The sequence below is a fragment of the Nelumbo nucifera genome, chromosome 1 (genome assembly GCF_055504915.1).
Source record: "Nelumbo nucifera cultivar China Antique chromosome 1, China Antique-T2T, whole genome shotgun sequence".
Lineage (NCBI taxonomy): Eukaryota > Viridiplantae > Streptophyta > Magnoliopsida > Proteales > Nelumbonaceae > Nelumbo > Nelumbo nucifera.
The window spans coordinates 168218220-168246080 of NC_142649.1; the positions used below are offsets into that span (position 1 = coordinate 168218220).

General features: G+C 41.1%; 2 protein-coding genes across 3 annotated transcripts; both read left to right on the forward strand.

Moving 5' to 3' along the window:
- The first annotated feature begins 636 nt into the window (after window positions 1-636).
- LOC104596596 (Protein prenylyltransferase superfamily protein) lies at window positions 637-27828 on the forward strand. Of its 2 annotated transcripts, XM_010257842.3 has the most exons (9): window positions 637-1347; window positions 4216-4280; window positions 25732-25780; window positions 25892-25986; window positions 26142-26227; window positions 26339-26398; window positions 26678-26759; window positions 27167-27280; window positions 27434-27828. In XM_010257842.3, exons 1-9 carry the CDS (start codon window positions 1161-1163, stop codon window positions 27602-27604), a joined length of 909 nt encoding a protein of 302 aa, XP_010256144.1. In that variant the 5' UTR covers window positions 637-1160; the 3' UTR covers window positions 27605-27828. The 2 variants fall into 2 exon arrangements, with proteins under 2 accessions (XP_010256144.1, XP_088751261.1); XM_088895135.1 differs by lacking the exon at window positions 27167-27280 and having other exon boundaries at window positions 884-1347.
- Window positions 7859-25785, forward strand: LOC148804137 (uncharacterized). Its single transcript, XM_088895136.1, has 2 exons — window positions 7859-8452; window positions 8776-25785. Exons 1-2 carry the CDS (start codon window positions 7859-7861, stop codon window positions 8986-8988), a joined length of 807 nt encoding a protein of 268 aa, XP_088751262.1. The 3' UTR covers window positions 8989-25785.
- Window positions 27829-27861: the final 33 nt, after the last annotated feature.

A 27861-nucleotide genomic window follows, 5' to 3' on the forward strand; every position in this document is an offset into this window, starting at 1 on the left:
GTCAATAAAAAAAGTTCCCTATTAACCAACTTTCCCATGCATATTTACCTACAAGCGAATGAGGCCTTTGTAATATCTATGCTTTAAATTTTTTTTTTTGGTAAAATGGCATTTCATTAGACAAATAGCACAAGGCTGGAAACCAGAACAACACTAACAAAAAAACAAAACAGAACCTACAAAAGATAAATCTTTGATCTACCTCCGTCGTTGGGTTGAAAAATCCTTTAAAATTGCCTCGTAAATTAAATGGTCTGGTATCTGAATTTCAATGCTTCGACTATGACTCTCGAACTTGTTACTGGGGAGTTCGGATCTGCTGACCACAACACACTGCTAGCTACCCTCATCCAGCCACACGTTGAGAATACCGGTGACCACCACACAACTGATGTTTCATATATGTGACTGGGTGAACGTGGCCAGCAATGTGTTGTGATCAGCAGATCCGGACTTGCTACTGGGAGCATGGTTTGTCTGTATCTTTAGGACACCCTTTTTGGGTTTCTTTCCTTCTATTCCATTTAGTTCGTTCTCTAAAATTCCCTTGTTGGAATGGTGTCGGCTTCTTTCAAGGCAAACCTGTGTCCACACCGTTCTAACAGCCTTCCCATGAAATAAAACAGAAATATTATCAATGCAAGGCAGTAAAAGGCTGCTCGAACGGGCTTTGCCCTGACTGAAGCCCAATTCATCGAATCTTGCCTGCACCTGGTTTTTTTCGGGAGGGGTGGGCTTACCCCTTTTCTGTGTAGCCCTCGAAAACAAACCTCTATTGGGCCGGTCCGGTTCAATCTAAAATATCTGGACTCTGGACTCTTCAACGGCCCACATTCCTCATGGAGATGAGTGGGCCGTAGCTCATATGTTAGGCCAGGTTTCTTGTGCACTGCCTGAGTGCCGGTCTGGTGTCTGCCTCTACTCTCTCGGAAAGCCTAATAAAACTTTCTTCTTTGGTCTTTTCGTTAAACAAGTGCTCCTCGCCAAGTCGTCAGATCAGATCCCTGCTCTCCACCTAGATCCAATCAATCCAAAGCCGGCTAACCGCTAACACAGAGAGAGAACGAATCAAGAGAGTGAGGGCGAGTTTCTACCCCCCTTTTCTCTACTTTTGCTTACTGCAGCGTTGAAAGAAGCGGCGCTTCTGTAATTCTGCAAACATGGTGGGGGCAGTAGAGGAAGCCCAATTGAACAGGCTTGAAAATCAGGTCGATAATGGCGGAGGCGGCGCTTGGGAGTATCTCTGTCTCGTTAGGAAGCTCAAAGTACGCCGTTCAGAAAAGGTTTTGAAGCACGGGTTATCGATTTTGAACGATCCAAAGCAGCGATCCAAACTCGGTGGAGAGGGTAAGTCCGTTTTCCTTCCTCAAATTCGTTTTTTTATTATTATCTGTGGGGGCGACTGATTATTAATAAAAATAGTATTCCCTCGAGTATTTTAGAGATTGTAAATTGAATTTGATCTTGTTACTGAAGAACACTCTGACGAATTAAAACTGTTAATTTTGCAGTTGAGTACGCAATTCTTCTCCTCCTTTGTTTTTCTAGATTAGTTTACTCCCACTTATGTCTTTCTAAATTTAGAGTGATTTTCTTTTACGTTTTTTTGTTCCCTGGGGACATGAAGCTTTGCTTGTTATATAGGAGCTTGGTTTGAGGAACCTTTAGGAAATATTAGAAATGTTTATTCCTACATCATTACTTTTATCAATTGTCCATGGCTTTACAAAATATTTGGTTCTGGTCATACTTTTATGTCAGCTAGCTATTTTAACTCCACGGTCCTTTCGTTTCCTAGAACTCTAGCTCTTCAAGCAATATTAGAAATGTTTAGCTTGAGTACGTGGCTGCTTTTCTTGAATCCCTTAAGCATGTCTTGTGCTTGCCCTCTAAGGGCAATGTCAAATAATTTTGTCATTGAACTCTAATATATCTATCATGTATCTTTTATATAATTCTGGTAGATAGTGATTCTCCTTCGATGAAGTTGCTGGATAAACACATGTGAGGGATCCATATTTCTTCCAGGACACGAACTTTTTGTCTGAATAGGGTTTAGAAGAAAGTTAGCAGATCTGCTATGCTTGCTTCTGAAGGGAGAGAAAATAAATGCATATTGCCTTCATGCCTTGTGCATGTTATCTGTAAATCTGATTATGATAGTCTTGTTCCTTGCCTATAAGATTTCTTCACACTACTTCCTTGGTTTCTTGAATTGGTGTTCTTGCTGGATATTATGACCTTGCATTTTTTTTTTTTTATTTTGATGATAAGGAATCACCTGAGAGAAAACAACTCTACAATCACTACTCCAAAAAACACTCCCGCATGAACAAATAAACAAAACTCTCACCCCAAAAAACAAACACCACCACCCTAATAAAAGTACACCAAACCGTAACCAAACAAAACATCTCTACCCAACCTTTAACAACAATCAGTAAACTAGAACCCAAAGAAACAACATCCCTTACTTTCACAACAAACAACCCAATCCTGCTTCTTATGAAATCACTCCACTATTCGCCTCTTGAACCTTTGATCTCTAATTCTGCCTCTTCATTGACTTTATTGAAGAGCTCTTTGACCCTTCTCAGCTTCTTCACCTTATTACTAGGACCAACCCCAAATAGACCCTCTTTCAGCCTAACAAAAACCTTCAAAACTTGAATTGCACTTTGACCTTTTTTGACTCTTAAAATGTCTAAAGAAATTTGTAAACTTCTCTGAATTCTCTGCTGGACCCTTGACAACTTCAGCCTCATCTGTCTTTTCAGACTTACCTGTCATCTTTGATATCATTTTCCAAAGACTCCTCTCTAACATCATTCTTTCTTGCTTCATTTTCAATTTTTTATTTTCAAAAGCTCTCTGGTTCTCTTTGACCTTCTTTGACTCCAAATGAATACGCTTCAAAAGAAAAAAAAGAGTTTCATCCAACACCACATCCTCGCCTTGATCATAATCTTCTTCTAAACCTTCATCACCCTCATCACAATCTTCTAAACTATAATGTCTTTTTTATTAATGATGAAAAAAGATTTAGTATGTAGAATATGCTGACCATCCCATTCAATGGTCATTTTGACAATTAGGTGTTAGGAGGGATGATAAGGATAAAGTCCTTTTACAGAATCTCAGGACTACTTGGTTGGAACGATTTTATTATGGATGAAACATATGCTTTGCTGGAGGGGCGTAAATCTTCTAGGTTGCTACTTAGGTTTCATCCGTTCTTGTTGAAAGGAACTCAACCACTGCTATTGGCTTGGTTGCTTCTTAGGTTTTGTCTCTTAGCAACTCAAACCATTAGAGAATTTTCTTTTGTGCCATCCTTATTTAACATCTTGTTATCTTGTTTTTCTCATTAAACCAATGGGACAGGTAGATCTCTTACCAGAGGCGGAAGTAGGAAATTTTGGTCGAAGGATTTATTTTAGTAGGAATCTTCTGGTGCCTTGTTTTGGTTACCTTTCTTTATTCTTGCATTTGGATTTCTATTTTCCTTTTTTTCTGTTTGTTGATTGGAGAATATGAAGAGTATTTTAATGGAAAGGAATGGTGAAGACCAGCACTCACTTTAGAAATAAGTGGAGGAATGGATAGCACAGTACATGATGTGGCCAAAATAGGACCGTGGCACTTTTTTCCTTTTTTTTTTTTCAAAAAAGACAATAATTTAATCATGTTACATTATGGAAAAGAATTATCATACACATAGAGCCCATGTACATCAAGGCTGTGTGCTGAAAGAGTGAAAAATAAGTTGTACATCTCCATTGTGATGTCTAAATATATTCTCAAAATCTAAAAACAGCTACAGAGGTTTTCTAAAATTGTTATTATAATGCTCCTTTGAGTAGTTTCTGTTGATTTAATTTTGTTGGTTTTCTTAAATTGATTTTACAGTTGTTTTGTAATTTTTCTAGGTAATTTTTATCTGGGACTGGATGGGCTGGAGACAAAATCATGCATACTGGACTGGGCAACCTATTATGAGTGAACATGCAAATGTTCTGCACACATAGGGCCCATGTGGGACCTACACCTTATGTGCATGGAACACCGGTGTGTTCACTTGTGATAGGTTGCCCAGCCTGGTGTGCATGCTTTTGCCTCCAGCCAATCTGGATGCCTTTTATCACATATATAGTGCGGAACTTTCCTATTATTTCACAAAATATGTGGTTAACGTTTTTCCATTACTTGATGTAGAGTGGACACTCTATGAGCAGGTGGCCATTGCGGCTATGGATTGTCAATGTGTTGATATTGCAAAGGTAGAATTATTTCCCCTTTGTTTTACCATTTGAAGTGTCTTCAAAGTTTCTCCATTTGGAAATCATATTTGAAGTTGGATTCTATTGGTTTATCTAATATTAAAGTCTCATTTCTGTGGTTCAAATGCACATGTAAAGGCAACTGTTTAAGTAAAGCCATAATATCAATATCTATGTCTTTTATGAAGCCTTTTGACTGCAGTCTGTAACTGATCATTGTTCTTATCTTTAATTATGTGCTTGCCTTGGTTACACAGAAGGGCACATCCCCAAATGAGACTGAGATATAAACATGTTTGTGCCTTTGAATAAGAAATTGATGATACTATTCACAATAGATGTATTGGCATGGAGAAATTTATCTGCCACATCATTATGTTAACCAACTTTTGAGTATTTAATGCATTCCAAATGTGTTTACCTGAATATGTACATGTTTCAAAATAGTGCTCTTTAACTTGATAGAGATGACTTATATAGCTTTTGCAATTGTATCTTAAAGGAGTATGGGGGGAAACTAGTTCCCTCAAGGGTGGAGGCTTTTGTTTGGCTCATTTCAATGGGAAGTATCCCGACCAGTGTTTTAAAAGTGCAAGGCGCAAAAAAAGCGCAAGGGCCAATTTGCGCTTGAGGCACAAGGCGCAAGGCAAGGCATGCACCTTTTTGAAGCAAGGCGCAAAAATACAAAAAAAAAGCTAAAAAGTGTCAGAAAATTCAGAAAATGCCAAGAATTAAAAAAAAAGGCAAAAAATTCAAAAAAAATATTAAACATAATGTTAATAAAAAATATAAACTTAAATTTTAAAATAAATGTTTGAAAAAACCTATTATCTAAGATTAAAATACATAAACATAACATGTAAAGCTTATTCAAATGAAAAGTTAAAAATAAAAGAAAACATATAAAGAATTTTCAAGCATGTAAAATCCACAATCTCTTTTTTACCTCAATTGCATTACTTTAAGTAGCTAATGTGATGTAAAACATATTACATTCTTGATTCTATGAGTCACCTTTGTACCACACCCCTCGAGGCAAGCCCAGACAAGTCCATGTTAGGGTCTTAAATTCTTATTTCTCACATAAAAAATAATGATTTTATAACTTTAATTTCCTTTTAAGAAGATATTTTATTGGAATGAATGAATGAACAACATTAGCACATAGGGGGTGGTTGGGGGTCTGGGGGCGGAGCCCCCAGCCCAGCTGTTAGACTAAAAAGAAAAGCAAAAAGTGCAGAATTTTAAAAAGGCACACGCCTGGGCTGAGGTGCAAGGTGCACCAGGCGTGCGCTTAGGACTTGAGCGAGGCGCATACCCTAAAATGTGCTTTGCTTGTGCGACTAGGTGCACCTGAAACGCGCCTTTTAAATCATTGATCCCGACTCAAGACAATTTGAAAAAGAAGACCATCGGTTTCCGAGTAGATGCCCTCTTTGTTTGTTGAAAGAGGAGTCTATTCTTCACCTTCTAATACGCTACAGTTACGTTAGGAGTATTAGGGCCTATTTTTTCAAGCCGTTCAACATGGATGGATGGGGTCCTAGTGTCTGCATGGAAATTTTTGGGCATTGGTCGAGGATAAATGGAAGCATCAAAACGAAAATCATTTGGAGTTGTGTTTTGTTTGTTGTATGTTGGGAAGTTTGGAAAGAAACATAGTTTTCAAGGCACCAAGGCGAGGTTAGGCGACAGGGGGGCGCCGTGTCGCCTAGTTGCCTAGGCATCGCCTTGGCGATGGATTTTTTTTTATGTAAAAAACATAGATCCTAGGGTAGTTCCCTAGGTACCATAACCATATTTCCTTGATAATTGTTCATGATTTTCATAAGAAAAGTATAAAGTTCATGTTAAGTATAGAAAATCAACATATTCACTGATAAAAAAAAATCAACATATTCATGAGAAGAAAAAGAATAAGAAAAAGTAAATTTAAAAAATATAGGGGCTGAACCCTTATTTTTGTTATAGGAAAAGAAAAGAAAAAATAGTAGTAGTAGTAGTAGTAATAGACAAAATTTTAAGTGCTTCCTTACTTATTGGTTCAGGCTTTGAAGTCTTTGAGGGTTAAATACAACATTTAGCAATGTTTATGTTGATTAAACCCTAACAAATAAGAAATTAATAAAATGAAATTAGTATATAAACACACAAAATAAATATTTTAGTTTAATAATGTCTATTTTATAATTATAATCTCAAAAAATAAAGAATAAAAAAATATTTTATAATAGAAAGTAGAAAACTGCTTGACGATTAGGCAAGGCGAGCCTCAAAGGGTGCCTTGTCGCCTAGGTGTCGCCTTGACAGCTATGGAAATGTAAAGAGACTGGGCCGAATGGGCCCTAACAGCCTCTCTTGTAATATCTTTTATTTTATGTTGATGGGCCACACTTAATGGGCCTGTTATTTATTCTTGTTTATTTCCTTTATGTAACTGCCAAGCTGGCCGCCCACTTAAGGGCATACTTGTCATCATTAATTTTTAGATCTTAATAAAATAGGGTTAGAGGAGAATGGAGAATTGATTCGACTCCTTCTCTTACCTCTTCTCTTCGCCATTTTCTTCTTTTATACAGTTATTCATACCTGTTTTATTCTGCTAATCACTGAATTTAAACATTGATATTAGAGGACTGATTTACATCTTGGTATCAGAGCAGGTTTAGTTCCTCTTCCTTCTTTTTCTTCATTCCTGTACACTCTAAAATCAAGAGGGTGTATGGAGAGATAGGTTCTCTATAGTATAGAGAATCACTTGCCTAGTTGGTAGAAGGGTTTGGAGAGTTTAGTTCTGGCCAGATTTTGCCAAGAAGTGTTGTTGTTTTATTGCTGCCCGAAACCCTAGCCAACTAGAGATTTTTGAGGCTACCAGGAAAGGTGAAGCTCAGGTGTGGCGCTCTGTGCTTGGAAGGTGTCTTGTGACTGCTAAAGGAGGGCGGTTCAGGTTTGGAAGAGTTTGGGTTAGTCTGGTAGGTGCGACAACATCTTCTCTCTTCCTCCCATCTGCTGGACGGAGCAAAACCCTAGTTTTTCAAGCACCCAAGTTCTGGTTTGGATTCAAGTAAGTTTACATAGTCAAATTTTTTTGTTCTTTGATTTCCGTTTGATTAATGGAGACATACGGAAGTGAGTTCAAGCAGGTGCCGGTTTCTGGACCTGCCTCAGTAGATTCTGTTTTGACTGGTGTGACCACAATTAAGCTAAATGGGACGAATTATCTTGCTTGGGCACAGTCTATAAAAATCTATGTTTGTAGTAGAGGAAAACTCAGGTATCTCACAGGTAGTAAGGTGAAACCTGAAGAGACAGACCCTGAATTTGAAAAATGGATGCAAGAGAACTACACTGTTATAGGATGGTTGGTTAACTCTATGCAACCCCATATAAGCCAGCACTATCTCTGGATGTCTTCGGCCAAGGAGATATGGGACAGTGTAACTGAGACCTACTCAAAGAAACTGAATGTAGCCAGAGCGTACAAATTGAAAAGTGATGTGAAAAACCTGAGACAAGGGGAGAAGAGTGTGGCAATCTACTACTCTATACTAAAATCCCTATGGTAGGAAATTGATGTTATGGAGACAGTGGTATGGGAGAGTAAAAATTATGTTGAAATGTATAGAAAGTTGGTGGAGAGAAATAGGGTATTTGAGTTTCTCACTGGACTCAACCCTGAGTTTGATATTATCAGACAAAATATTTTGGCCAGGGATGAGGTTACTCTTTCACAGGCATATGCTATGATAAGTAGTGAGGAGAGTAGGCGGCAGGTTCAGTTGCAGAGTCCACCTACAGAACATCTTGCACATGCAGGAATGAAACCAAAGGGCCCTACTGAGAAGAGAGAACAGGTGTGTGAATATTGCAAGAAACCACGACATACAAAGGACACCTGTTGGAAGCTTCATCCTGGACTTCTCCCTGATAAGTTTAAGAACACTAATAACCCTAAGAAGGGCAGTCAGGTGGGAAAACCCAAGACTGCTAATGCTGCTACAGTACCTGAAGGGGGAAGTAAGGAGAGTGAAGAGAAATCAACCATTGAACAGTTGGCTACAATGAAGCTGGATTTTGAGAAGTATGGGAGACTCCTAAATCACCTGGAAGCTACAGTTCTTCAGCTCACCCTTCGAACAGTACATCATCCTCATCCGCTTTTGCTCACTCAGGTACTTGTGCTTATGCAAATCATGCTTCAGCTTCAGGTAATCATAAAATCCCTTGGATTGTCGATTCCGGTGCATCAGACCTGACCAGTCTATCTAACCTTTTTTGATCATATCACCTTCTCTCTGGGAAAGAGAAAATATCCCTTGCCGATGGGTCCCTTGCCCCCATCTCTAGTAAAGGTGATATAAAGACCTTTGACACCCTGTTCTTATCTTCTGTTCTTCATGTCCCTAAGCTTAACAAAAACCTCTCATTTGTTAGTAGCTTAACAAAGTCCATGAATTGCAGCATAACTTTCTTTCCCACTCATTGTGTTTTTCAGGACATGCAGTCTCAGAGGATGATTGGGAGTGGCCATGAGGCGAACGGAATATACTTGCTGGACACACTAGATCAAGCTTTGGGACCACCTCATGGAGTTGCCTTAGAGTCGGTCATGTTAGAATCTGTTAACAAAATTTTATTATGTCATTTTCGGTTTGGTCACTTGTCTTTTTCTGCTTTGAGTCATCTGTTCCCAGATATGTTTAAATGAGTGTCTTTATCGAGTCTTCATTGTGAATCATGTGAGATGGCAAAGCATTGTAGACATTCCTATTCAATTAGCAATAAAAGATCACTTTCTCCTTTCCATATTGTTCACTCTGATGTGTGGGGGCCATATCACATGCCAACCATGGGGGGTTACAAGTACTTTATCCTTTTTATTGATGATTATTCACGTTACACTTGGATTTATCTCATGAAATCCAGGGATGAAGTACTAGCTATTGTGAAAAATTTTCATGAACTCATACTCACCCAGTTTAATACCCGTATCAAAATATTCCGCTCTGACAATGCTAAGGAATATTTTAAGAGAACCCTCTCCACCTATCTTGAAACTTTTGGGGTTATTTGTCAAAGTTCTTGTTCCTACACTCCACAACAAAACGGAGTGGTGGAAAGAAAGAACAGGCATGTGGTTGAGGTTGCCAGATCCCTCTTGTTTGCATCCCATGTTCCTGTAAAGTTTTGGGGAGATGTTGTTCTTACTGCTACCTTTCTGATCAACCGTATGCCCTCCCGGGTTCTTGGCTTTAAAACTCCTTTTAGTCTTCTCTTCCCGGATGAGGATTTCTTTTCTCTTCCTCTCCGTGTGTTTGGGTGTACTTGCTATGTGCATATTCATAGTCAACAGAGGCACAAGTTTGAACCTAAGGCTCATAAGTGTGTGTTTCTCGGATATGCCTCCATACAGAAGGGTTATTGCTGTTTTGATCCAGTTTGTGGCACCCGCTTTGTATCTCGGGATGTCACCTTTGCAGAATTGACTCCCTTCTTTTGTATTCCTCCTGAGGGGGAGAAATCTGATGAGCCCTTTGCTGTGTCTCCAGCCGTTCCTCTTCCCATCCCATGTGAGTCCGATCATGGGGTGTCCACCTCTTCCACTGGACCTACCTCTGATATCCCAACTCCTCCTCCTCCTTCTGCTCCTGCTCTCCAAAGGTGGTAACAAAGGCAGAGATTCAGACATGTGCAGGTTGTTTCCACTCCTTCAGAAGAGCGTCTTGCCACTCCCATCATTCCTAAGGAAACAGGCCAGCCCTCTACTGACCCATCTCTGACTGTCCCAGACCTTGACCTTCCTATTGCTCTTCACAAGGGCAAGCAGAAGTGTACAACCCATTGTATCTCTAAACACTTATCTTACAGCCTTCTCTCCCCTTCCTACTACTCCTTTCTTGCCTCCGTGTCTTCCCATGTGACACCCAGGTCTGTACCGGAAGCATTATCTCAAGCTGAATGGAGGGATGCTATGATGACTGAACTTGATGCATTGCATAAGAACCATACCTGGGATATTGTGGACTTGCTAGAAGGGAAGGAACCAGTGGGTTGTAAATGAGTGTTTACCATTAAGTATCACTCTGATGGTTCTGTTGAGAGATTTAAGGCTCGGTTGGTTGCTAAGGGTTACACCCAAATGTATGGCATTGACTATCTTGAGACATTTGCTCCTGTTGCTAAGATGACTTCAGTCAGGGTTTTACTTTCTCTAGCAGCTACTTTTGACTGGCCCCTACACCAGTTTGGTGTAAAAATGCATTCCCGAATGGAGACCTGCATGAAGAGGTCTATATGTCTCTACCTCTAGGAGTGTATGGGAAAGAAATGAAAGGCAAAGTGTGTAAACTACACAGATCTATTTATGGTCTCAAACAATCTCTTCGGGCTTGGTTTGAGAGATTTCAGGCTGCTCTTGTCTCATTTGGCTACATTCAAACACAATCTGATTGTTTATGTTGATGACATTGTAGTCACGGGTAATGACATTGAAGAGGCCAGCAAACTAAAAGGATTTCTCAACTCCGAATTTGAAATCAAAGACTTGGGAGATCTTCGGTATTTCTTGGGCATTGAAGTTGCTCGATCTAAGGATGGTATCTTCATATCTCAGCGCAAATATGTCCTTGATCTTCTTGCTGAAACTGGTAAACTTGGCGCTAAACCCAACTCCACTCCCATTGATCCTAATCATAAGCTTTCTGCCACAAATGGTGAACCTTTGCCTGATAAGGGAGTGTTTCAGAGACTGCTTGGGAAGTTGTTATACCTTTGCATGACTCGGCCAGATATTTCCTATGCAGTAAGTGTTATTAGTCAGTTTATGCATTCTCCTAGAGATACTCATCTTGCTGTTGCAAAAAGGGTTCTGTGCTATTTGAAAGGTACTCCAGGGAAAGGTATTCTGTTTGCTAGGCATGGTCACATGAAGCTGGAAGCCTTTACTGATGCAGATTGGGCAGGATGTATTGATGACAGAAGGTCCACCTCTGGTTATTGTGCTTTGGTTGCTGGGAATATTGTGTCTTGGAGGAGTAAGAAACAATCAGTAGTTGCTAGATCCTCAGCTGAAGCAGAATACAGGGCAATGGCTCATGGTGTGTCAGAATTACTATGGCTACGATCCCTTCTAGAGGAATTGGGGGTGGACTATGAGAAACCAATGATACTCTATTGTGACAACCAAGCTGCTATCAACATTGCACATAATCCTGTTCAACATGACAAAACTAAGCACATTGAGGTTGATAGGCATTTCATAAGAGAAAGAGTCTCTTCAGGAAAAGTTTGTTTACCATTCATCACATTAGAAGAGCAACTGGCTGATATCTTGACCAAGGGAGTTCCAAGGGGAAAATTGACACACTATATAAGCAAGCTGGGCATGATTGACATCTATGCTCAGCTTGAGGGGGAGTGTAAAGAGACTGAGCCGAATGGGCCCTAACAGCCTCTCTTGTAATATCTTTTATTTTATGTTGATGGGCCACACTTAATGGACCTGTTATTTATTCTTGTTTATTTCCTTTATGTAACTGCCAAGCTGGCCACCCACTTAAGGGCATACTTGTCATCATTAATTTTTAGATCTTAATAAAATAGGGTTAGAGGAGAATGGAGAATTGATTCGACTCCTTTTCTCTTACCTCTTCTCTTCGCCATTTTCTTCTCTTATACAGTTATTCAGACCTGTTTTATTCTGCTAATCACTGAATTTAAACATTGATATTAGAGGACTGATTTACATCTGGAAAGAAACAAATAAGAGGATTTTTTAAGGCAAATCGAGAAGCAATAGAGAGTTAGGAACTGTCATCAGTTCCAGGATTGTAGGGTGGGTCTTAGTTCTACCAAAATTTGAAGGTTTAAGCAAAGCAAACTTTGGAGATGACTTCTAGAACACCTTGGATGCTTAAGCCTAGCTGTATTTTCTGCTTTTTCATAGGCAATGGACAAGGTTGGAGTGGGGAGGAGAGAGGTTCCAGTGGAAGTAAAGAATATTGGTAGACTAGAAGAGAGGTTATTGGTGCTGAAGGCGAGTCTGGTAGACAGGTTCGTTGGAGCAGAGCCAGGTGTAGACTAAACGGTGGCCTACTTCTCTTTCTGTTCAATATGAAAGAGTGGGCGGAGAAGGTGCTAGAAGAGGAGTCGTGTAAATGTAGGGAATTGGACCTTTGGCTTGGGTGGTGGTTCCCGATGGCTGGAGCGTTGAGAGGAGGGAGGAAGAGGAGAGTTGCATGGGTTGTAGTGATTGGGATCCCATTACATGCCTGGAGCATTGTCATGTCCGAAGAAATTGGAAAAGCTTGTGGAGGTTTTCTAGAATTTGACAATAGGAACAGGACCTAGAATAAGTTAGACTCTGCTAGGTTGCTGGTTGAAGAGTGGGATGTTTCAAATGTATCGAAAGAGTCATAGTTGTTTTTTGATGGGGAGAAATACAATCTGAGATTGGTGGTAGAGGGAGAGGACGGAACTTATTTTGCATCAATGCAGCAGAGGGATAATTGGAAGGAAGGAAATGAAGAGACTAAGGATGAGGGATGCTGCAACGGGTTTTAGGAGAACAAGTTTCAATAAAGGAAGGTGAACAGTCAGTCGAAGGAGGAAGGCAAGTCTGAGGTGGATGTTGGGAAGGGCAGTTCTATAATTTTCCAAGGTGAGAAAGGTTCAGTGATGAATGGTGAAGGACATGTGGTGAGGGAGGAGGGTATAAAGGCGGAGGAGCCTGTTTCGTACGTAGAAGAAAGGGAAGTTAGAGGGACACAGGTGGCAGGAGGATGTAATTTTGATCCTCTAGTAGGTGGGGCCCACAAGAGGAGGGGAATTGGGAGGAAGATTGCAAGTCTGGGTGTAAAGAAAGGTAGGGGTGTTATTAGCAAAAGGCTGATTAAGAGGGGCTTCTTGAAAAATTTATCAAGAGAGAGGAACCAAAAGGAAGATTGGATTTGGGTGGTTGCCAAATATGCAGAAGGTAAAAAGACGGTGGAGTTTCAGCGAAGAAGAGGAAGCAGGGGCATTGCAAGAACTTCAAGTGCTACCCAAGGTGCCTCTTTGCCAGGAGAGGAGAGAGATCGTCAAGATGATAGTGTACAGGTGTTGAAGTTTGGAGAGGAAGAAAGGCCAGGGACAGATTTGTTTGGAGACAACAAAGTGCGGCATTTCCCAACAGGCGGCCAAAGACTCCCTAACTCCAGCAAACTTCTCATCGGGGGAAGAAGATAGGATCTTGGCACCCTGTATTTGCATAACAGAGGACAGGCAATGGGTTTCTGATGATGCTACTGCTCTCAACGAAAGCAGATTGACTAGGAGGTAAACTCCCTTATCTCGAAAATTGGTCGAAGCTTGAGGAAGAGAAGTAAACACAGGTCGAAGGAGGGAAAGGAGTTTAGGGAAGAAGCAGAATCTCCTGGGAGATGAAAAAAAGACCTTTTGGAGAGATTGGAGGGAGTGAGTGGAAAGAGAAGGTATACAACAGAAAAAGAGAGTTGTAGCTCCTTCTCAGGGGGTGGAAGGAGTGGGAGTAGGGGAGTTAGGATGAGAAGTGTGCTTGGAGGGGGAGAGAGGGAAAGGACAAGAGGAGGGAGGAACAAAAGGGAGACAGTTCAGGCTTCTGATGTGGTCCGAAATGGCTAAGTAGAAATTGATAGATTGGTTGAGAGGGAAGTCTATGTTGGCAAATCCCTGGGTTTGTTTTTCTGGGGAGGGGAAGAATTTGCAAGAAAGGCTTTCGAACACATTGAGAAATTTAGAAGGGAGAAAAAAACCGAGAAAAAGAAAAAATTGGGAGGAACAGAGCCTCCTTCAATTTCATTGTCAGGCAGGAAGAGCAGGATGAGGGTGATTAGTTGGAATGTAAGGGTTTGAGAGAAAGGAGAGGAGGGGGATAGTGAGAAACTTAATTAGGAATCATAGCCCTACAGTTGTGCTACTTTAGGAGATGAAGCTGGAATCTTTCAATCTGGGTTTGAAGGAGGAGATTTGGGGAAGGAATGGCTGGGAGTGGCTGGAGCTGAGTGCAGTGGATTTGTCAGGTGGTTTACTCATTTTCTGGGATCTGGGGGGTATACAGAAATGTGGGTGAGAAGGTAGGAAAGTTCTCTGTGTCGGTTTGTCTGAAAGAGGTGAATGATGATTGATGTTGGGGTTTAACAAACGTCTATGGCCCAAACTTGGAGGGAGAAAAAGCTGAGTTTTGGGAAGAATTGGAAGAGTTGAGGGGTTTGTGGGGTGGTCCTAGGGTGGTAGGAGGAGATTTTAATGTGGTTAAGGAGGAGCGAAATGAAAGGAGGAAGGGAGAGGAGGTTATCGGTGGGAATGGGAAAGTTTGGAGAGTTTATTGAAGGAAATGGACTTATTGGTCCACTGTTAAATGGTGAGAAATCCTTAGAAGGCTAGACAGGTTCTTATTCTCAGGAGATTGGGTGGAGTATGTGGGGGAGGTGGTTCAAGAAGCCTTGACTCTAAGAATGTCAGACCACAAACCAATTTTTTTAAGAAAGTTTGTAGCTGTAAATGGAGTGAGACCTTTCATATTTGAAAATGTCTGGTTGCAAGAAACAATTTTTTTGGAGTGGGCTGAAGAGAGGTGGAGAAATGTGCAGGTGGAAGGCTCAGCAGCTCCCAGGAGTTTGAGAAAGTTTCAGGTTCTAAAGGGAGATTTGAGGGGTAGAAGATCAAAGGTGTTTGGAGGGTCTGAATTGAGGAAAAAGGAGGTTTTGGAAATTCTAGCGAAACTGGATAGGCTGGAAGAAGAGGGGCAGTTCTCAATCTCAAGAGAGGCTCTAGTAGAGAAGGATTCCTTGGAAAAAGAGCTGGAAAGGTTAATTTTGAGGGAGGAGGTGAGCTCGAGACAGAAATTGAGGGCTCGGTAGAGTTCTACAAGAATTTATTTTCAGAAAGGGGTTGGAGGTGGGTGTCTTTGGGGGACTTGGAATGTAGGAAGTTGAATGATAACTCAGCAGTTTGGTTAGAAAGGGAGGTAGAAATTGGGGAGATCAGAGAAGCTTTGAGAAGGATTGGAGTAGACAAAACTCCAGGGCCTGATGGATTTAACTTTAGCTTCATTAAGGCTGGTTGGAGCTTCTTGGAGGAGGATTTTGTTCAAATGATTAAGGAGTTTTGTGACACAAAATAGCTGGATAAAAGGTTGAATGCCACTTTTATTTCCTTGGTTCAAAAGAAGGTTGGGGCAGTGAATATTAAAGATTTCTTTCCAATCAGTTTAAAGCAGCCCTTATAATTTCTTGGATAAGGTGCTATCACGGAGGCTGAAAGCAGTCCTGCATTAAGTGGTGGGAGAAACCCAGATGGCATTTGTGGAAGGAAGGCAAATTTTAGATGGGGTGTTGGTGGCTAGTGAATGTATTGTTTCTAGGCTGAGAAGTGGGAGGCCAGGTCTGGTTTGTAAGATCGACATTGAAAAGGCGTATGACCACGTGGAATGGGGTTTCTTGGAGGAAATGCAGCATTTAATGGGCTTTGGGAGAAATGGAGTAGTTTGGTGTATGCTTTCATACCTTTAGTATCTTTTTCTCTTCTTCTCAATGGAGTCTCTTCAGATTTTTTTCAAGCATCTAGAGGTTTACAGCAGCGAGGTCCAATTTCCCCTTTGCTTTTTGTTCTGGTTATGGTGGTGCTAAATCTGCTTATGGTGAAGGGTGTTCAGATGGGGTGGATTGAAGGCTTTAGAGTTGGTTTGAGGGGCCCTACATCTCTCATCTTCAGTACGCAGATGACACTCTCTTTTTTTAGATGCCTCAGTGGACCAAGTGCTGAGTTTAAGGGCTATATTTGGCAAACTTTGGGATGTTAACAGGTTGGAAATTCATTTGTCCAATAGTCTACTTATTGGAGCAGGGGAAGTAGAAAGGGAGGTGCTGGAACAGTGTGCTGCAGTGTTGGAATGCCAGTTAGGGGAGTTACCTTTCCTCTATTTGGGTCTCTTGGTGGGGACCAAGATTTTAGAAGTAGGGGTATGGAGGCCACTGCTAGAAAGGGTGGAAAGCAAAATACTTGTCTCTTGGGTGCAGAATTACTCTCATTAGAAGTATCCTTTCAAGTCTACTTATTGGAGTGGGGGATGTAGAAAGGGACGTGCTGGAATGGTGTGCTGCAGTGTTGGAATGCCAGTTAGGGGAGTTAACTTTTTGGGTCTCCCGGTGGGGACCAAGATTTCAGAAGTAGGTGTATGGAGGCCAGTGCTAGAAAGGGTGGAAAAAAGATTGGGGAAGTGGAAAGCAAAATCTTGTCTCTTGGGGGCAGAATTACTCTCATTAAAAGTGTCATTTCAAGTCTACCAACATACTATCTATCACTATTAAAGGTTCCAAGGGAGGTGGCTGACAAGATCGAAAAACTACAGAGAGATTTCCTTTGGGAAGGAATTAGGGGCCAAAAGAAGTTCCATTTGGTGAATTGGGACAAGGTATGCAGACCAAAAGGAAAAGGGGGTCTGGGGTTTAGAAGGGCGAAGCTGTTCAATAGGGCTCTTTTGGTAAGTGGCTATGGAGGTTTTGGGCTGGATACAGAAAAGGATTCTTTATGGAGGGTGGTAGCCAGGAAATATGGGGTAGTGAGGTTTGGTTGGGAATCAAGGGAAGTTTCGAATTCCTATGGAGTGAGTGTGTGGAAGGGGATAATGAGTTTTCATAGAGAGTTCAAAGCTTTGGTCAGTTTTAAGGTGGGGGTGGAGTCAAGAGTGAGATTCTGGGAAGATGAATGATGTGGGGTTGGGAAGTTGAGGGAGCTCTGTCCAAGAATTTACAGACTCTCAGAGCAGCAGGTGAGGGTAGATCAATGTTTTGAGGTAAGGGAGACCAATTGGCGTGGAGCCCAAAGTTTAGGAGGCCATTAAGGGATCTGGAAATTAAAGAATGACTACTGCTGTTAGAAAATCTGCAACAGTCAAATGTTTCTATCTCTTCTAGGGATGACTTGTGATGGAAAGAATGCAAAATTGATCTTTTACTGTTAAATCCTTTTACTTGGCACTGATAAGGGAGCAGTTGGTTGCTGATCAAGTGGAAGGAGTGTGGGGGAATCCTATCCGACCTAGAGTGGAAGCTTTTGCCTGGATAGTGTCTATAGATAGCATCTTAACTTCAGAACACCTGAAGAGTAGAGGTTTTTGTATGGCAAGTTTCTGCTCTCTGTGCTGCTCAGATGAGGAAATAGTATTCCACCTGTTCTATTCTTGCAGGATTGCTCATTTCATGTGGAGTTTTTTTTTCCTTCCTATTTGGAATGAACTTGATTCAGCCTTCCACTACAACAGAGTTATTCTCCTCTTGGCCAAGATTTAACAGGAGCAAGAAAGCAAAAATCGTGTGGACTGTGGAGCTGCTTCCCTTTTGCAGTTTGTTGGGTTTTATGGAGAGAAATAGAAGACTATTTGAGAACAAACAGAAGAACATTGGAAGGATGTTAGCTATGGTTGAAAATTTGGTGTCCAATTGGATTTTGGTGCATCCATATTTTCATCAGACTAGCAGAGCAAAGTTAGGGAAGAATTTTTGGAATTTTCTTGAGTTACAGGCTTGTAATCTTGATCAGTTTCATGTATCTTGATTGAACTTTTGTAGTGTAAACTGCTTGTGTGTAAGGCTGCGGCTGGGTGTCATCTTAACACCCCCCGGGCAGTGTTTTAAAAGGCATGGGAGGTGTATGCCTAGAGGCAAGGTTCCCCCAAAACGCCCTGAGGCATATGCCAGAGGCGCTGGCACCTCTGAGGCGTGCGCCTCAGGTGCAAGAGGCGTATGGCTTTTTTCATGAGGCGTGCTAGAGGTGTACGTCTCATGCGCCTCATGCACACCTCATATAAAAAGACTGAAAAAAGGAAAAAAAAAGGAAAAAAAAAAAAGGAAAGGAAAAGAAAGGGAAGGGAAAGAAAAGAAAAGGAAAGGGAAGGGAAAGAAAAAGAAAGAAAAGAAAAGGAAAGGGAAGGGAAGAACTCTACCATCATTGTAGAGTTCTACAATGATGTATTGTGTGCAAAAATTACAATATGGAGCAAGTGTTCAGAAAGGTACATCAGTAGGCATCTGGAACAGTCAAGAAACTCCATTTTACTTAGCCAGTTAGCCCCCAAAGAAAAAAGCGCATTTTAATGATTTTTTTTTTCTTTTTGAGAAAACCCAATAGATGTTTAATAAGAGAAGAAAGAACAACCCCAAAAGAAACAAAAATTTGTTGGGAAAAAGCTAAAGTAGTAGCTCCATTTATACTAGAGTAGTATTTTCAGTTTCAGGATCAACCTCAGTAGTGACCAGGTTTTCAAAGCGTGTCGTTGTTGTTATTGTTACTATTGTTATTATTTGGGAAGTGGGGGAGCAGATTGTGCTGATCTTTGTTTTTAGACATTTATTGATAGGTTTTAATTCATCATATGCAAAATCCGGGAAAAAAGTTTCTTGATAGCATGTTATCAGTCAATTCATCATATGCAAAACCTGAAGTCCTCTGATGAGATCCCTTTGAATTCCCCAAGTATGCAGACCCATTGCTTGAGAGTTCCTTTTACCTTTGCAATAATAGACTCCGCCTCTATGTTTTTTGTCCTCAAGATCCTTGAATTTCTTTCTTGTCCAGCATTTAGCTAAGGAGGTGATTTTCCAGAGAATACTTCTTCTTGGGCTCAGACCTTTCATGGGCCATGTAGATATCATCATCTGGAGATCTTAACATTGGACTATTTGAAATCAAGAGGTTTCAAGATGCCAAGTATATCTATTTTGAATAAGGAGGAGCATGAGGAAGATGTGAGGTATTTATTTGTTCATTGTTTCTGGATGGAATTCATTTGAGCATCTTTCTTTGATATCAAATATCGACTCCAGTCAAACCAGTGAAGATATTTTCCTTATGGCCAAGCTTGGGAGGTAAGAAAATGGATAACCGGGAGTATTATACATTATTAGAGTTTGCAGTTTGTTGGGGACTTGGGGTATATGGAAAGAAATGAACAGATGCATATTTGAAGAGAAAAATCAGTCTAAAACAAAATTAGTTGCTGAAAGTTATTCTTTGATTCGGGGAGAGAGCAGGGTTGGGGGGAGGTAATAGGAAAGGGAGGGTGGATGGAGAAGAAAGACTAGAGGTGGGACCAGAGGAGAGGAAGAAGGGGCAGGTGGATAGAGATGGAGGGGATTCTGTAGGAAGGGTAGGGCTGGTGGACTCGGTGAGAGAAGACATGATAGCAGAATTTGTAGGGAAGCTAGGTTGCAGGTTGAAAGATCTGAATGTGCTGAAAGAAAACTTACAGAAGAGGAAGGAGAAGATCAGAATAAAGAAGAGGAGATTGAGTGAAGTAGAGAGATTGAAGAGAGATGTAGAAGGTGATAAGAAGCTCGGGGTAAAGGGAGACAGGAGGAAAGGGGAAAGTAGTGGTAAGTGGCAATGGGTTTACCAAGAAGCGGAATGAAGATTCTTAGTTGGAATGTGAGGGGAATTGGGAGTGCAAGGAAGAGGGCGACAATAAAAGAGGTAATAAGACAGTGTGACCCAGACATTGTGTTGCTACAAGAGTCTATTTGAATGTAGTTTAATGATAAATGGGCAAGGAGTGTATGGAAAGCCAGGGGAATTAGCTGGGTGGCTGCTCCCTCGTGGGGTGCTTCTGGGGGGATTGTAACAATGTGGAAGAAGGATGTGGTGGAAGGTCTGGAGGAGTTGATCGGAAAGTACTCGGTGTCTCTGAAGTTTAAGTAGCAAGAGGATGACTATACATGGGTGCTCACAAATGTTTACGGACCGAATGACTATAGAGAGAGAGAGGAGTTGTGGGAGGAATTGGCTGATGTTAGAGGGTTGTGGGATGGGCCTTGGTGCATGGGTGGGGATTTCAATGTGATCAGATTCTCGGAGGAGTCCAATAAGGTTAACCAGAGGGTGACAACAAGCATGAGGAAGTTTAATAGTTTTGTGGATGCCTTTGAGCTTAAAGAGATTCCCCTAGCCCAAAAGACGTTTACATGGTCAAACCTCCAATCTAGACCCATTTGCTCTAAACTGGATAGATTCTTGTTCTCTTTGGATTGGGAAGAACATTGGGGAACCTTGGCTTCTAGAGCTCTCCCAAGGGTGACCTCAGATCACTGGCCCATAGTATTATGTAAGGAGGAAAGAAGGTGTGGAGGTCCTACCCCCTTTAGATTTGAAATTATGTGGTTACTTCAGCTAGGGTTTACTAACAAAGTGAGGGAATGGTGGCATGGCTGTACTCCATTGGTGGAATGGGAGGGGATGATATTTCATAAGAAACTACAATTCTTGAAAGCAAGAATCAAGGAGTGGAACTTGATGGAGTTTGGGAGGATAGAAGAAAGAAAGGGAGATTTGATGGATAAGATTGAAAGCCTTGACTCTAAAGAAGAAAGGGGAGAATTTGGAGAGGAAGACAATGACCTCGGGAGAGATTTGAGAAGACAGCTAGAGGATTGTCTGCACAAGGAGGAAATTAGTTGGAGGCAAAAATCTCGATGTAAGTGGTTGCAAGAGGGAGACAGAAACACTAGGTATTTTCATTCTCTAGCAGATGGTAGGAGAAGGAAGACCTTTATCTCCAAATTGGTAGTAGATGGAGTCGAGTTAGTACAACATGAGGAGATTGCCAGGGCCTGTGTGGAGCACTTCAAATCTATTCTAAGAAGGCCTGCGAGTAGAAGGGTGTGGGTAGAAGGTTTTGACTGGCCAGATGTAGGAGTAGAAAACAAGAGAAGGCTGGAAAGAAGCTTTACTCTAGAAGAGATCAAGGAGGCTGTGTTTTCTATGGATAGAACAAAAGCTCTAGGGCCGGATGGGTTCACAATGGCTTTTTATCAGGACTGTTGGGAGATCTTGAAAGATGATCTCTTGCGAGTGTTTGAGGAGTTTTTCAGGAGAGGAGTTGTCAATCCGGGTGTGAACTTTACATTTATAGCTTTAATTCCAAAAAAGAAAGATGCATCCCACCCGAAGGATTTTAGGCCAATTAGCCTGGTTAATAGCTTGTATAAGATCATTGCAAAAGTGTTGTCTATGAGGTTGAAGAAGGTATTGCCCGATATCATTGCACACTATCAAGGAGCCTTTGTGAGTGGAAGACAAAGTGGAGAACTTTAAGAGGGATAAGAAGAAGGGAGTGGTTTGTAAGTTGGACTTGGAAAAGGCTTATGACTTGGCGGACTGGGATTTCTTGAGGAGAGTTTTGACTAAATTTGGGTTTGGGGCTAGATGGTGCAAGTGGATCATGGGTTGTGTCAGGAGTTGTCATTATTCAGTACTAGTGAATGGGACAGTGGTAGATTTCTTTCCAGCCAGTAGGGGTTTAAGACAAGGAGACCCCCTGTCTCCTTTCTTGTTTATTCTAACTGCGGAGGTTCTGGGGAAACTGATTCACAGAGCAGATGCTAGGGGGCTCATTAGAGGCTGGAGAGTTGGGAGGGTGGAAACCCCCCTCACTCATCTACAGTTTGTTGATGACACGATTCTATTTTGTGAAGGCAGTAATGTGAGCTTGATCAGGAACTTGAAGTTGGTGATACAACTGTTTGAGCAAATGTCTAACTTGAAGGATAACCTTGGGAAAAGTTGTATAATGGGGGTGAACCTGGAGGAGGGAGAGCTCAGGGAGAGTGCTGAAATGTTGGGGTGTGAAGTTTCGGGGTGGCCTTTGAACTACTAAGGGTTTCCATTAGGTGATAATCCCATGCGAGAGAGCTTTTGGAACCCGATGGTGGAAAGGTTTGAAAAAAGACTAGTATCCTGGAAAAAGAACTACCTCTCTCTCGGTGGGAGAATTACATTAATTAAGGCCACGCTTGCTAACTTACCCATCTTTTTCCTATCGGTGTTTAAAATCCCAGTGAAGGTTGCTAACAGATTAGAGAAGTTTATGAGAGATTTCCTGTGGGAGCCAGGAGAGGAGAAGAGGGATCACAAAGTTAGCTGGGAGATAGTGTGTAGGAGTAAGTCTTGTGGTGGCGTGGGGCTTGGGAGTATCAGGAGAAGGAATATGACTCTGTTGGGGAAGTGGTTGTGGAGGTTCCCTATGGAGAAGGAGAAGCTATGGGCTAAAATAGTGGCAAGTATACATGGGCTGGAGGACAATGGATGGGACGCTGGAGTCAGAGCTAGGACCACAAGCAACTCTCCTTGGAAAGCCATTCATGACTTGCTACCAGTTTTCTTCCCTAATATCAGGTATGACTTGAATTCCAGTAACTCTATAAAATTTTGGGAACAAACCTGGGTGGGGAGCGCCCCTTTAAAGGATCAATTTCCTTCTTTGTATGCTCTTTCTGATTTGAAAAATGAGCCGATCTCGTCTTTCATCACCCTGTCCTCTTCCATTTCTGGGATTGGGTGGAACTTGGGTTTAAGAAGGGATTTGAGGGACTCAGACCTCGGCAGTATTTCGAGCCTTATTGCACTTCTTGATAACGTTGTCTTAGACCCCACTAGGGAGGACTCTAGAATTTGGACACCTACCCCCAATGGCTTATTCTCTTGTGCCTCGTTCTTCAAAGTCTTAAGTCAGTCCACCAGTCTTACCTTCCCCCCTTTCCCTGTTGGTGAGGTTTGGTGCAAAGCAATACCTCCTAGGGTTGGTAGTTTTTGTTGGGAAGCCTATCTGGAAAGAATTAACCCTGGTGATCTACTCCAAAAGAAGAGACCTAGTACTTGTTTGTCACCTCAGTGATGTGTTCTATGTAAAGCGGATGGGGAGACTGGTTTTCACCTACTGGTGTCTTTCCACTTTGCGAGGTCAATTTGGGATTGGGCTTCCTCCTTATTTGGACGCAGTTGGAATCCCCCATCAGACTTGCAGGGCCTTTTCTCCCCTACCTTTTTCAGGTGGCGGATAAAAAGGGGAAGGATAATGTGGAGAGGACTAAGGGCTGCAGTATGTTGGACATTGTGGGAGGAAAGAAACTCCAGGATATTCTCAGAAACCCAAAGAAGAGTAGCAGATCTGAGGGCTATCATACATATTAGGGCGGTACAGTGGCTGAAATATTTGGAACTATTCACAGATTACACTGTGGATGACATGTTGAGGAAGTGGGGTGAAATTGCAAATTGCACACAGATCAAGTCAGTAATGAAAGTGGTTTGGACTCCCCCACCTAGTGGATTCTTGAAATTAAACTTTGATGGTTGCAGTAGGGGAAATCCGGGGCAATCGGGGATTGGAGGTGTTTTTAGGGACGAAAATGGGGTCATCTCTGCCATGTTCTCAGGCCCAATTGGAGTGGGTGACTCCCTTAGAGCTGAGATCCTTGCAGTTATGGAAGGAGTCCGGAAAGCTAAGGAGTTGAACATCAAGAAATTCATAATTGAAGGGGATTCGGAGGTGGTGATAGGATGGCTGACTAAAGATCAAAATGGTTTATGGAAGTATAACAATGAGAGGAGGAAATTCATGTGGCTGGTGCGAGAGATGGAAGTTAAGACATGTTGGGTTAAAAGATCGACTAATTCCCTAGCTGACGGTTTAGCTAAACAAGGGGCAGAAAGGGATTCACTGTTTTGGGCTAAGCTGTAACTTTAGTGTATTCTTTTCTCTTTTTCTTCTTTTTTCTTTATTTTATGAGGCTCTTAGTGACTCTTGGGAGATAAGTGTGTTTGTCTTCCTCCTGTAAATTTTCTACTGATGATTTAATGAAAGTGTTATTGATAAAAAAAAAAGTTATTCTTTGGTTGTCCACTAGTCTTTAGTTCATTTGTAATTTAAAAAATTCAATAGAGGCATTTGGAGCTAGCTTATGGATAGAATTAGATTTGGTTAGCAAGGGTGTTTGAGTTATAAATGGTTGTTTTGTATTTTGTTTTAGATGTTTTCCCTTTGTATGGTGAAATCTCACTGTCAATGTATTTTTATCCTTTTCCTTTAATAAAATTTTATTTCTTCTTATCAAAAACTAATAAGAAGTTAGCCCATACTTATGGAGAAAATAAGCTGGGCGACCATGCCAAAAGATTCTTTACCTTTGGCTTAAAATTACAAAATATTTAAGACTCTTAATTGGTTTTTGGACTAAGGGGCTTTCTAACTGGGATCATTTCACCCTTCCCATGGCCCCAGATAACTCTTTTTTTTTTTTTTTGGTATTTGGTGCCATGCACCATTGATAACTTTCCCTTGACCCCTTTTTTCCCCAAAGTGTTGGTTGTGGGATTCAATTCCGTGTCAACGCTGGAACAAACCAGCTAGCACACCAACGGGCCAGCCCTCAGTTAGTACCCCCAGATAAGACTAGGGATGGCAGTTTCTACCCTACCCGGTGGGTACCTGCCCCTACCCTCCCTGACGGGGCAGTTTTTTTGCTCGAGGGATGGGTATTGGGGCAGGGAGAGGTTTTGGGATTCTACAACCCGTATGGGTACAGGTAGGGTACAGTATTAGGGTAAACCTGACCCTCCCCGACTCGCATTGTTGGGAAGCATATAAACTTTATGTACTACGTGTTGAATTTAATAATATTTTGAATTTTATGTAAAGGATAATTTATAGTTTGTGTTTTCTACATGTCTTAATCAAATAATTGGAAATTTTGTTGTTTATTTGTGTTATTTTACTTATTTATTGCTGGAAATAATAAAAAATTAGATGTGAGTTCTAAACCCAACCCGCCCTTACCTTTGAATGCGGGGAGGGTAGGTTTGGAGAGGGTTTTGCATTTTCATATACGGGGAGGGTTTGGGTGAACAAAATCTAACCCGCTACGGGTTTTGGGGCGGGTACGGGTTGGAAGGTTTAGGGAGGCAGGTAGGGTCTAGAATTTACAAAACCCTCCCCGAACCCACCCCGTTGCCATCCCTACATAACAGGGACCAACAAGGCAACAACAGTTGTGGCCATTAGTTGGTTTAGGGTCTTTAGACGAAGACTATACAGAACTTCCTATGCATTATTCAACATCTCCTTAAACACGGATAAAGGCCATAAAACGTAAGGTGGTAACTGCTTTATTGTACAAAACATGAATATTGAAGTTTTTGGAAAGGACGTAACATTAATCAAAGTTAGAACAAAGCATGCTGTGCACCAAAAGACCAAGTGAGCCTATGAGCAGTTATTGACACTGCTCCTAAGAGGAATCTAATGTAGGGTGTATGTGCAGCACCTAGTTACCTGTGGAACCTTATTACATGGCTGGCCTTTCTCTGAACATTGCAGGAATAATATCTTTGCTTCCTTCTTTAGTTGAACCTTATTATTCAGGAAAGTAAGAATAATATTTACGCTATTACAGAGGTAACTTTGGCCTTTTCCTGAAAGTTTTTTGTTGTTTCTGTGAAATCTTTGCTTCCTTCATTAGTTGAACTGTGCACTTTATTAAGCTTATCTGCTTGTGTTCATTTTCTCTTTTAATGCTATACAAGGTTTTTTTTAGTTGATATAATTTTATTGTCTAGCAGATAACAAAAGCTTTGGTATAATTTACTTTCTCACATCTTTATTCAGGACTGTATAAATGCTCTTCAGAGGAAATTTCCTGAGAGCATGAGGGTTGGTGAGTTCAGCAAACCTAAAGTTACTGTACAGGGGGATCTCCTAATTTTGAATAATTACTTTCAAATGTCTTATGCTTGTTTGTTGTCCTTGCTTTGGCAATAATCAATAGGTAGGTTAAAAGGGATGTTGCTTGAAGCTAGGGGATCATGGAAGGATGCAGAAGTAGCTTACTCAAGCCTTTTAGAGGATAACCCACTCGATCAAGTAAAGTTGCCAGCATGGTCTTCTTGACATTAAAATTGTATCTATGACAAAGAACTTATGCTACCTTTTTTTGGCAAGAAACTATGCTTCTATGTTCCCCAGAAATGCAGAAAAAATAAGCCTCATTTCATTTTTTTTTCTTTTTCACTCACCAGGTAATCCAGAAGAGGAGAGTTGCCATGGCAAAGGCACAAGGCAATATTTCAGGGGCCATTGAGTGTCTCAATAAGTATCTTGAAATGTAAGCCAGCATGGTATTCCAATATATGATTATTATTGCATATGTTTTTACATGCAATGATATTTGGCCATAGAAGCATCTCTTAAATCCCTACTTTTTTTTGGGTTACAGATTTATGGCAGATCATGAGGCATGGAGAGAACTTGCTGAAATATATGTTTCACTACAAATGTGAGATATTTGTAAATGTTATTTTATGGACAACCATACCAAGCAGCCTTGGAGTTTCTGATTTCCAGTGCTGTTGATGCCACAAAACTTGATGTTTGAGCTATTATACCAGATGGATCCAACAGGATTGATTGTGGTGTTTCCAGCAATGGAAGTTAGAACCTAGCAGATCATTTTCTATATATAGTGACAGATATAATTATCTTTTATTATCTCAGCATTTCATGCCTTATAGGTCCTGCATTTTGTTAAGTTTCTTCTTTTACTTGCCGTAATCAGGTACAAGCAAGCAGCTTTCTGTTATGAGGAGCTAATATTATGTCAACCGTTGGTTCCCCTATATCACCTAGCATATGCCGATGTGAGTAATTCCAGTTTAGTGTAAATATGTGATTACACGAAAACATATACTCAACCGTAGACTTGTCAACCCTTAATTACATACACATTCACCCCTGTAAAAGTATTTTTTTTTATATTAAAAATAATCTGGAACATTGAACATGCAGCGTAGACATGTATGCATATTGTGTATTTTACAGTTTTTGAGAACACTTGAAATTGAACTTGGTAATGGACCTTAATACCATTGTCATGATGCCCACCTGCATAATGATCTGTTCCCTATGAAAACCCTAGAAACTGAAATTTTTATCCGAGAAACCTCCAAGATTAATATTTTTTACCTAAGACGTTGGTGTGTATATCTCATACTTTTTAAGAAAGCTTGAATTAAGCTCCTATCGTTTTGCTTCCTTGCCTCAACAGGTACTCTATACACTTGGTGGGCTAGAAAACCTTCAGATGTCTAAGAAATATTATGCATCTACCATAGATTTGACTGGGGGCAAAAACACCCGAGCGCTTTTTGGCATTTGCTTGGTTCTCTCTCTCTCTCTCTCTCTCTCTCACACACACACACACATACACATGCACGTGCACTTGCACAATGGTTCCCACCCTAGCATCAGCTTAGCCTCATCACCCCAATTACCTGAGTACTGGCTAATGGGTGGTGTTGGTTCTGTTATCCAGTGTAGTGCCGCCATTGCGCAGCTTTCAAAAGGGCGGAACAAAGAGGACAAGGATAGCTCAGAACTGCATACTCTGGCTGCAAAGACCTTGGAGAAAGAGTACAAGCAAAGGTCTCTCACCAAACTCCCTCTTCTCACTGCAACCTTGAGAAACTTGAAGCTTCCTTCCTGACTCTTCTACTTGCATTCCTTGGGACTGATTCTTACACCTTGCTCTTGGCAAATTTGAAAAGGTTCAACAATCTAATGATAATTGACTCCAAATCGCAGAAGCCTTTTTTGTTCCATATTTTATTTCCTTTATTTATTGATATCAGGTAGTGTATTTCTCGGTATCATGTTGAACTAAGAAAAATCCAAGCTTTTTTCTGAATTAGTCCTCTGATTTTGTGTTTAGTTTTGTCTTAAAATCCGTGTGGATATGATGTG

What these genes read in the sequence shown, in the direction of transcription:
- LOC104596596 (XM_010257842.3), top strand. Translation starts at nt 1,161, where the DNA reads ATGGTGGGGGCAGTAGAGGAAGCCCAATTGAACAGGCTTGAAAATCAG. An exon ending in AGGATAACCCACTCGATCAA is followed by an intron (nt 25,987 to 26,141) that starts GTAAAGTTGCCA and finishes TTCACTCACCAG; the next exon opens with GTAATCCAGAAGAGGAGAGT. An exon ending in CGCTTTTTGGCATTTGCTTG is followed by an intron (nt 27,281 to 27,433) that starts GTTCTCTCTCTC and finishes TCTGTTATCCAG; the next exon opens with TGTAGTGCCGCCATTGCGCA.
- LOC148804137 (XM_088895136.1), top strand. Translation starts at nt 7,859, where the DNA reads ATGGAGACAGTGGTATGGGAGAGTAAAAATTATGTTGAAATGTATAGA. An exon ending in ATCCGCTTTTGCTCACTCAG is followed by an intron (nt 8,453 to 8,775) that starts GTACTTGTGCTT and finishes TGTGTTTTTCAG; the next exon opens with GACATGCAGTCTCAGAGGAT.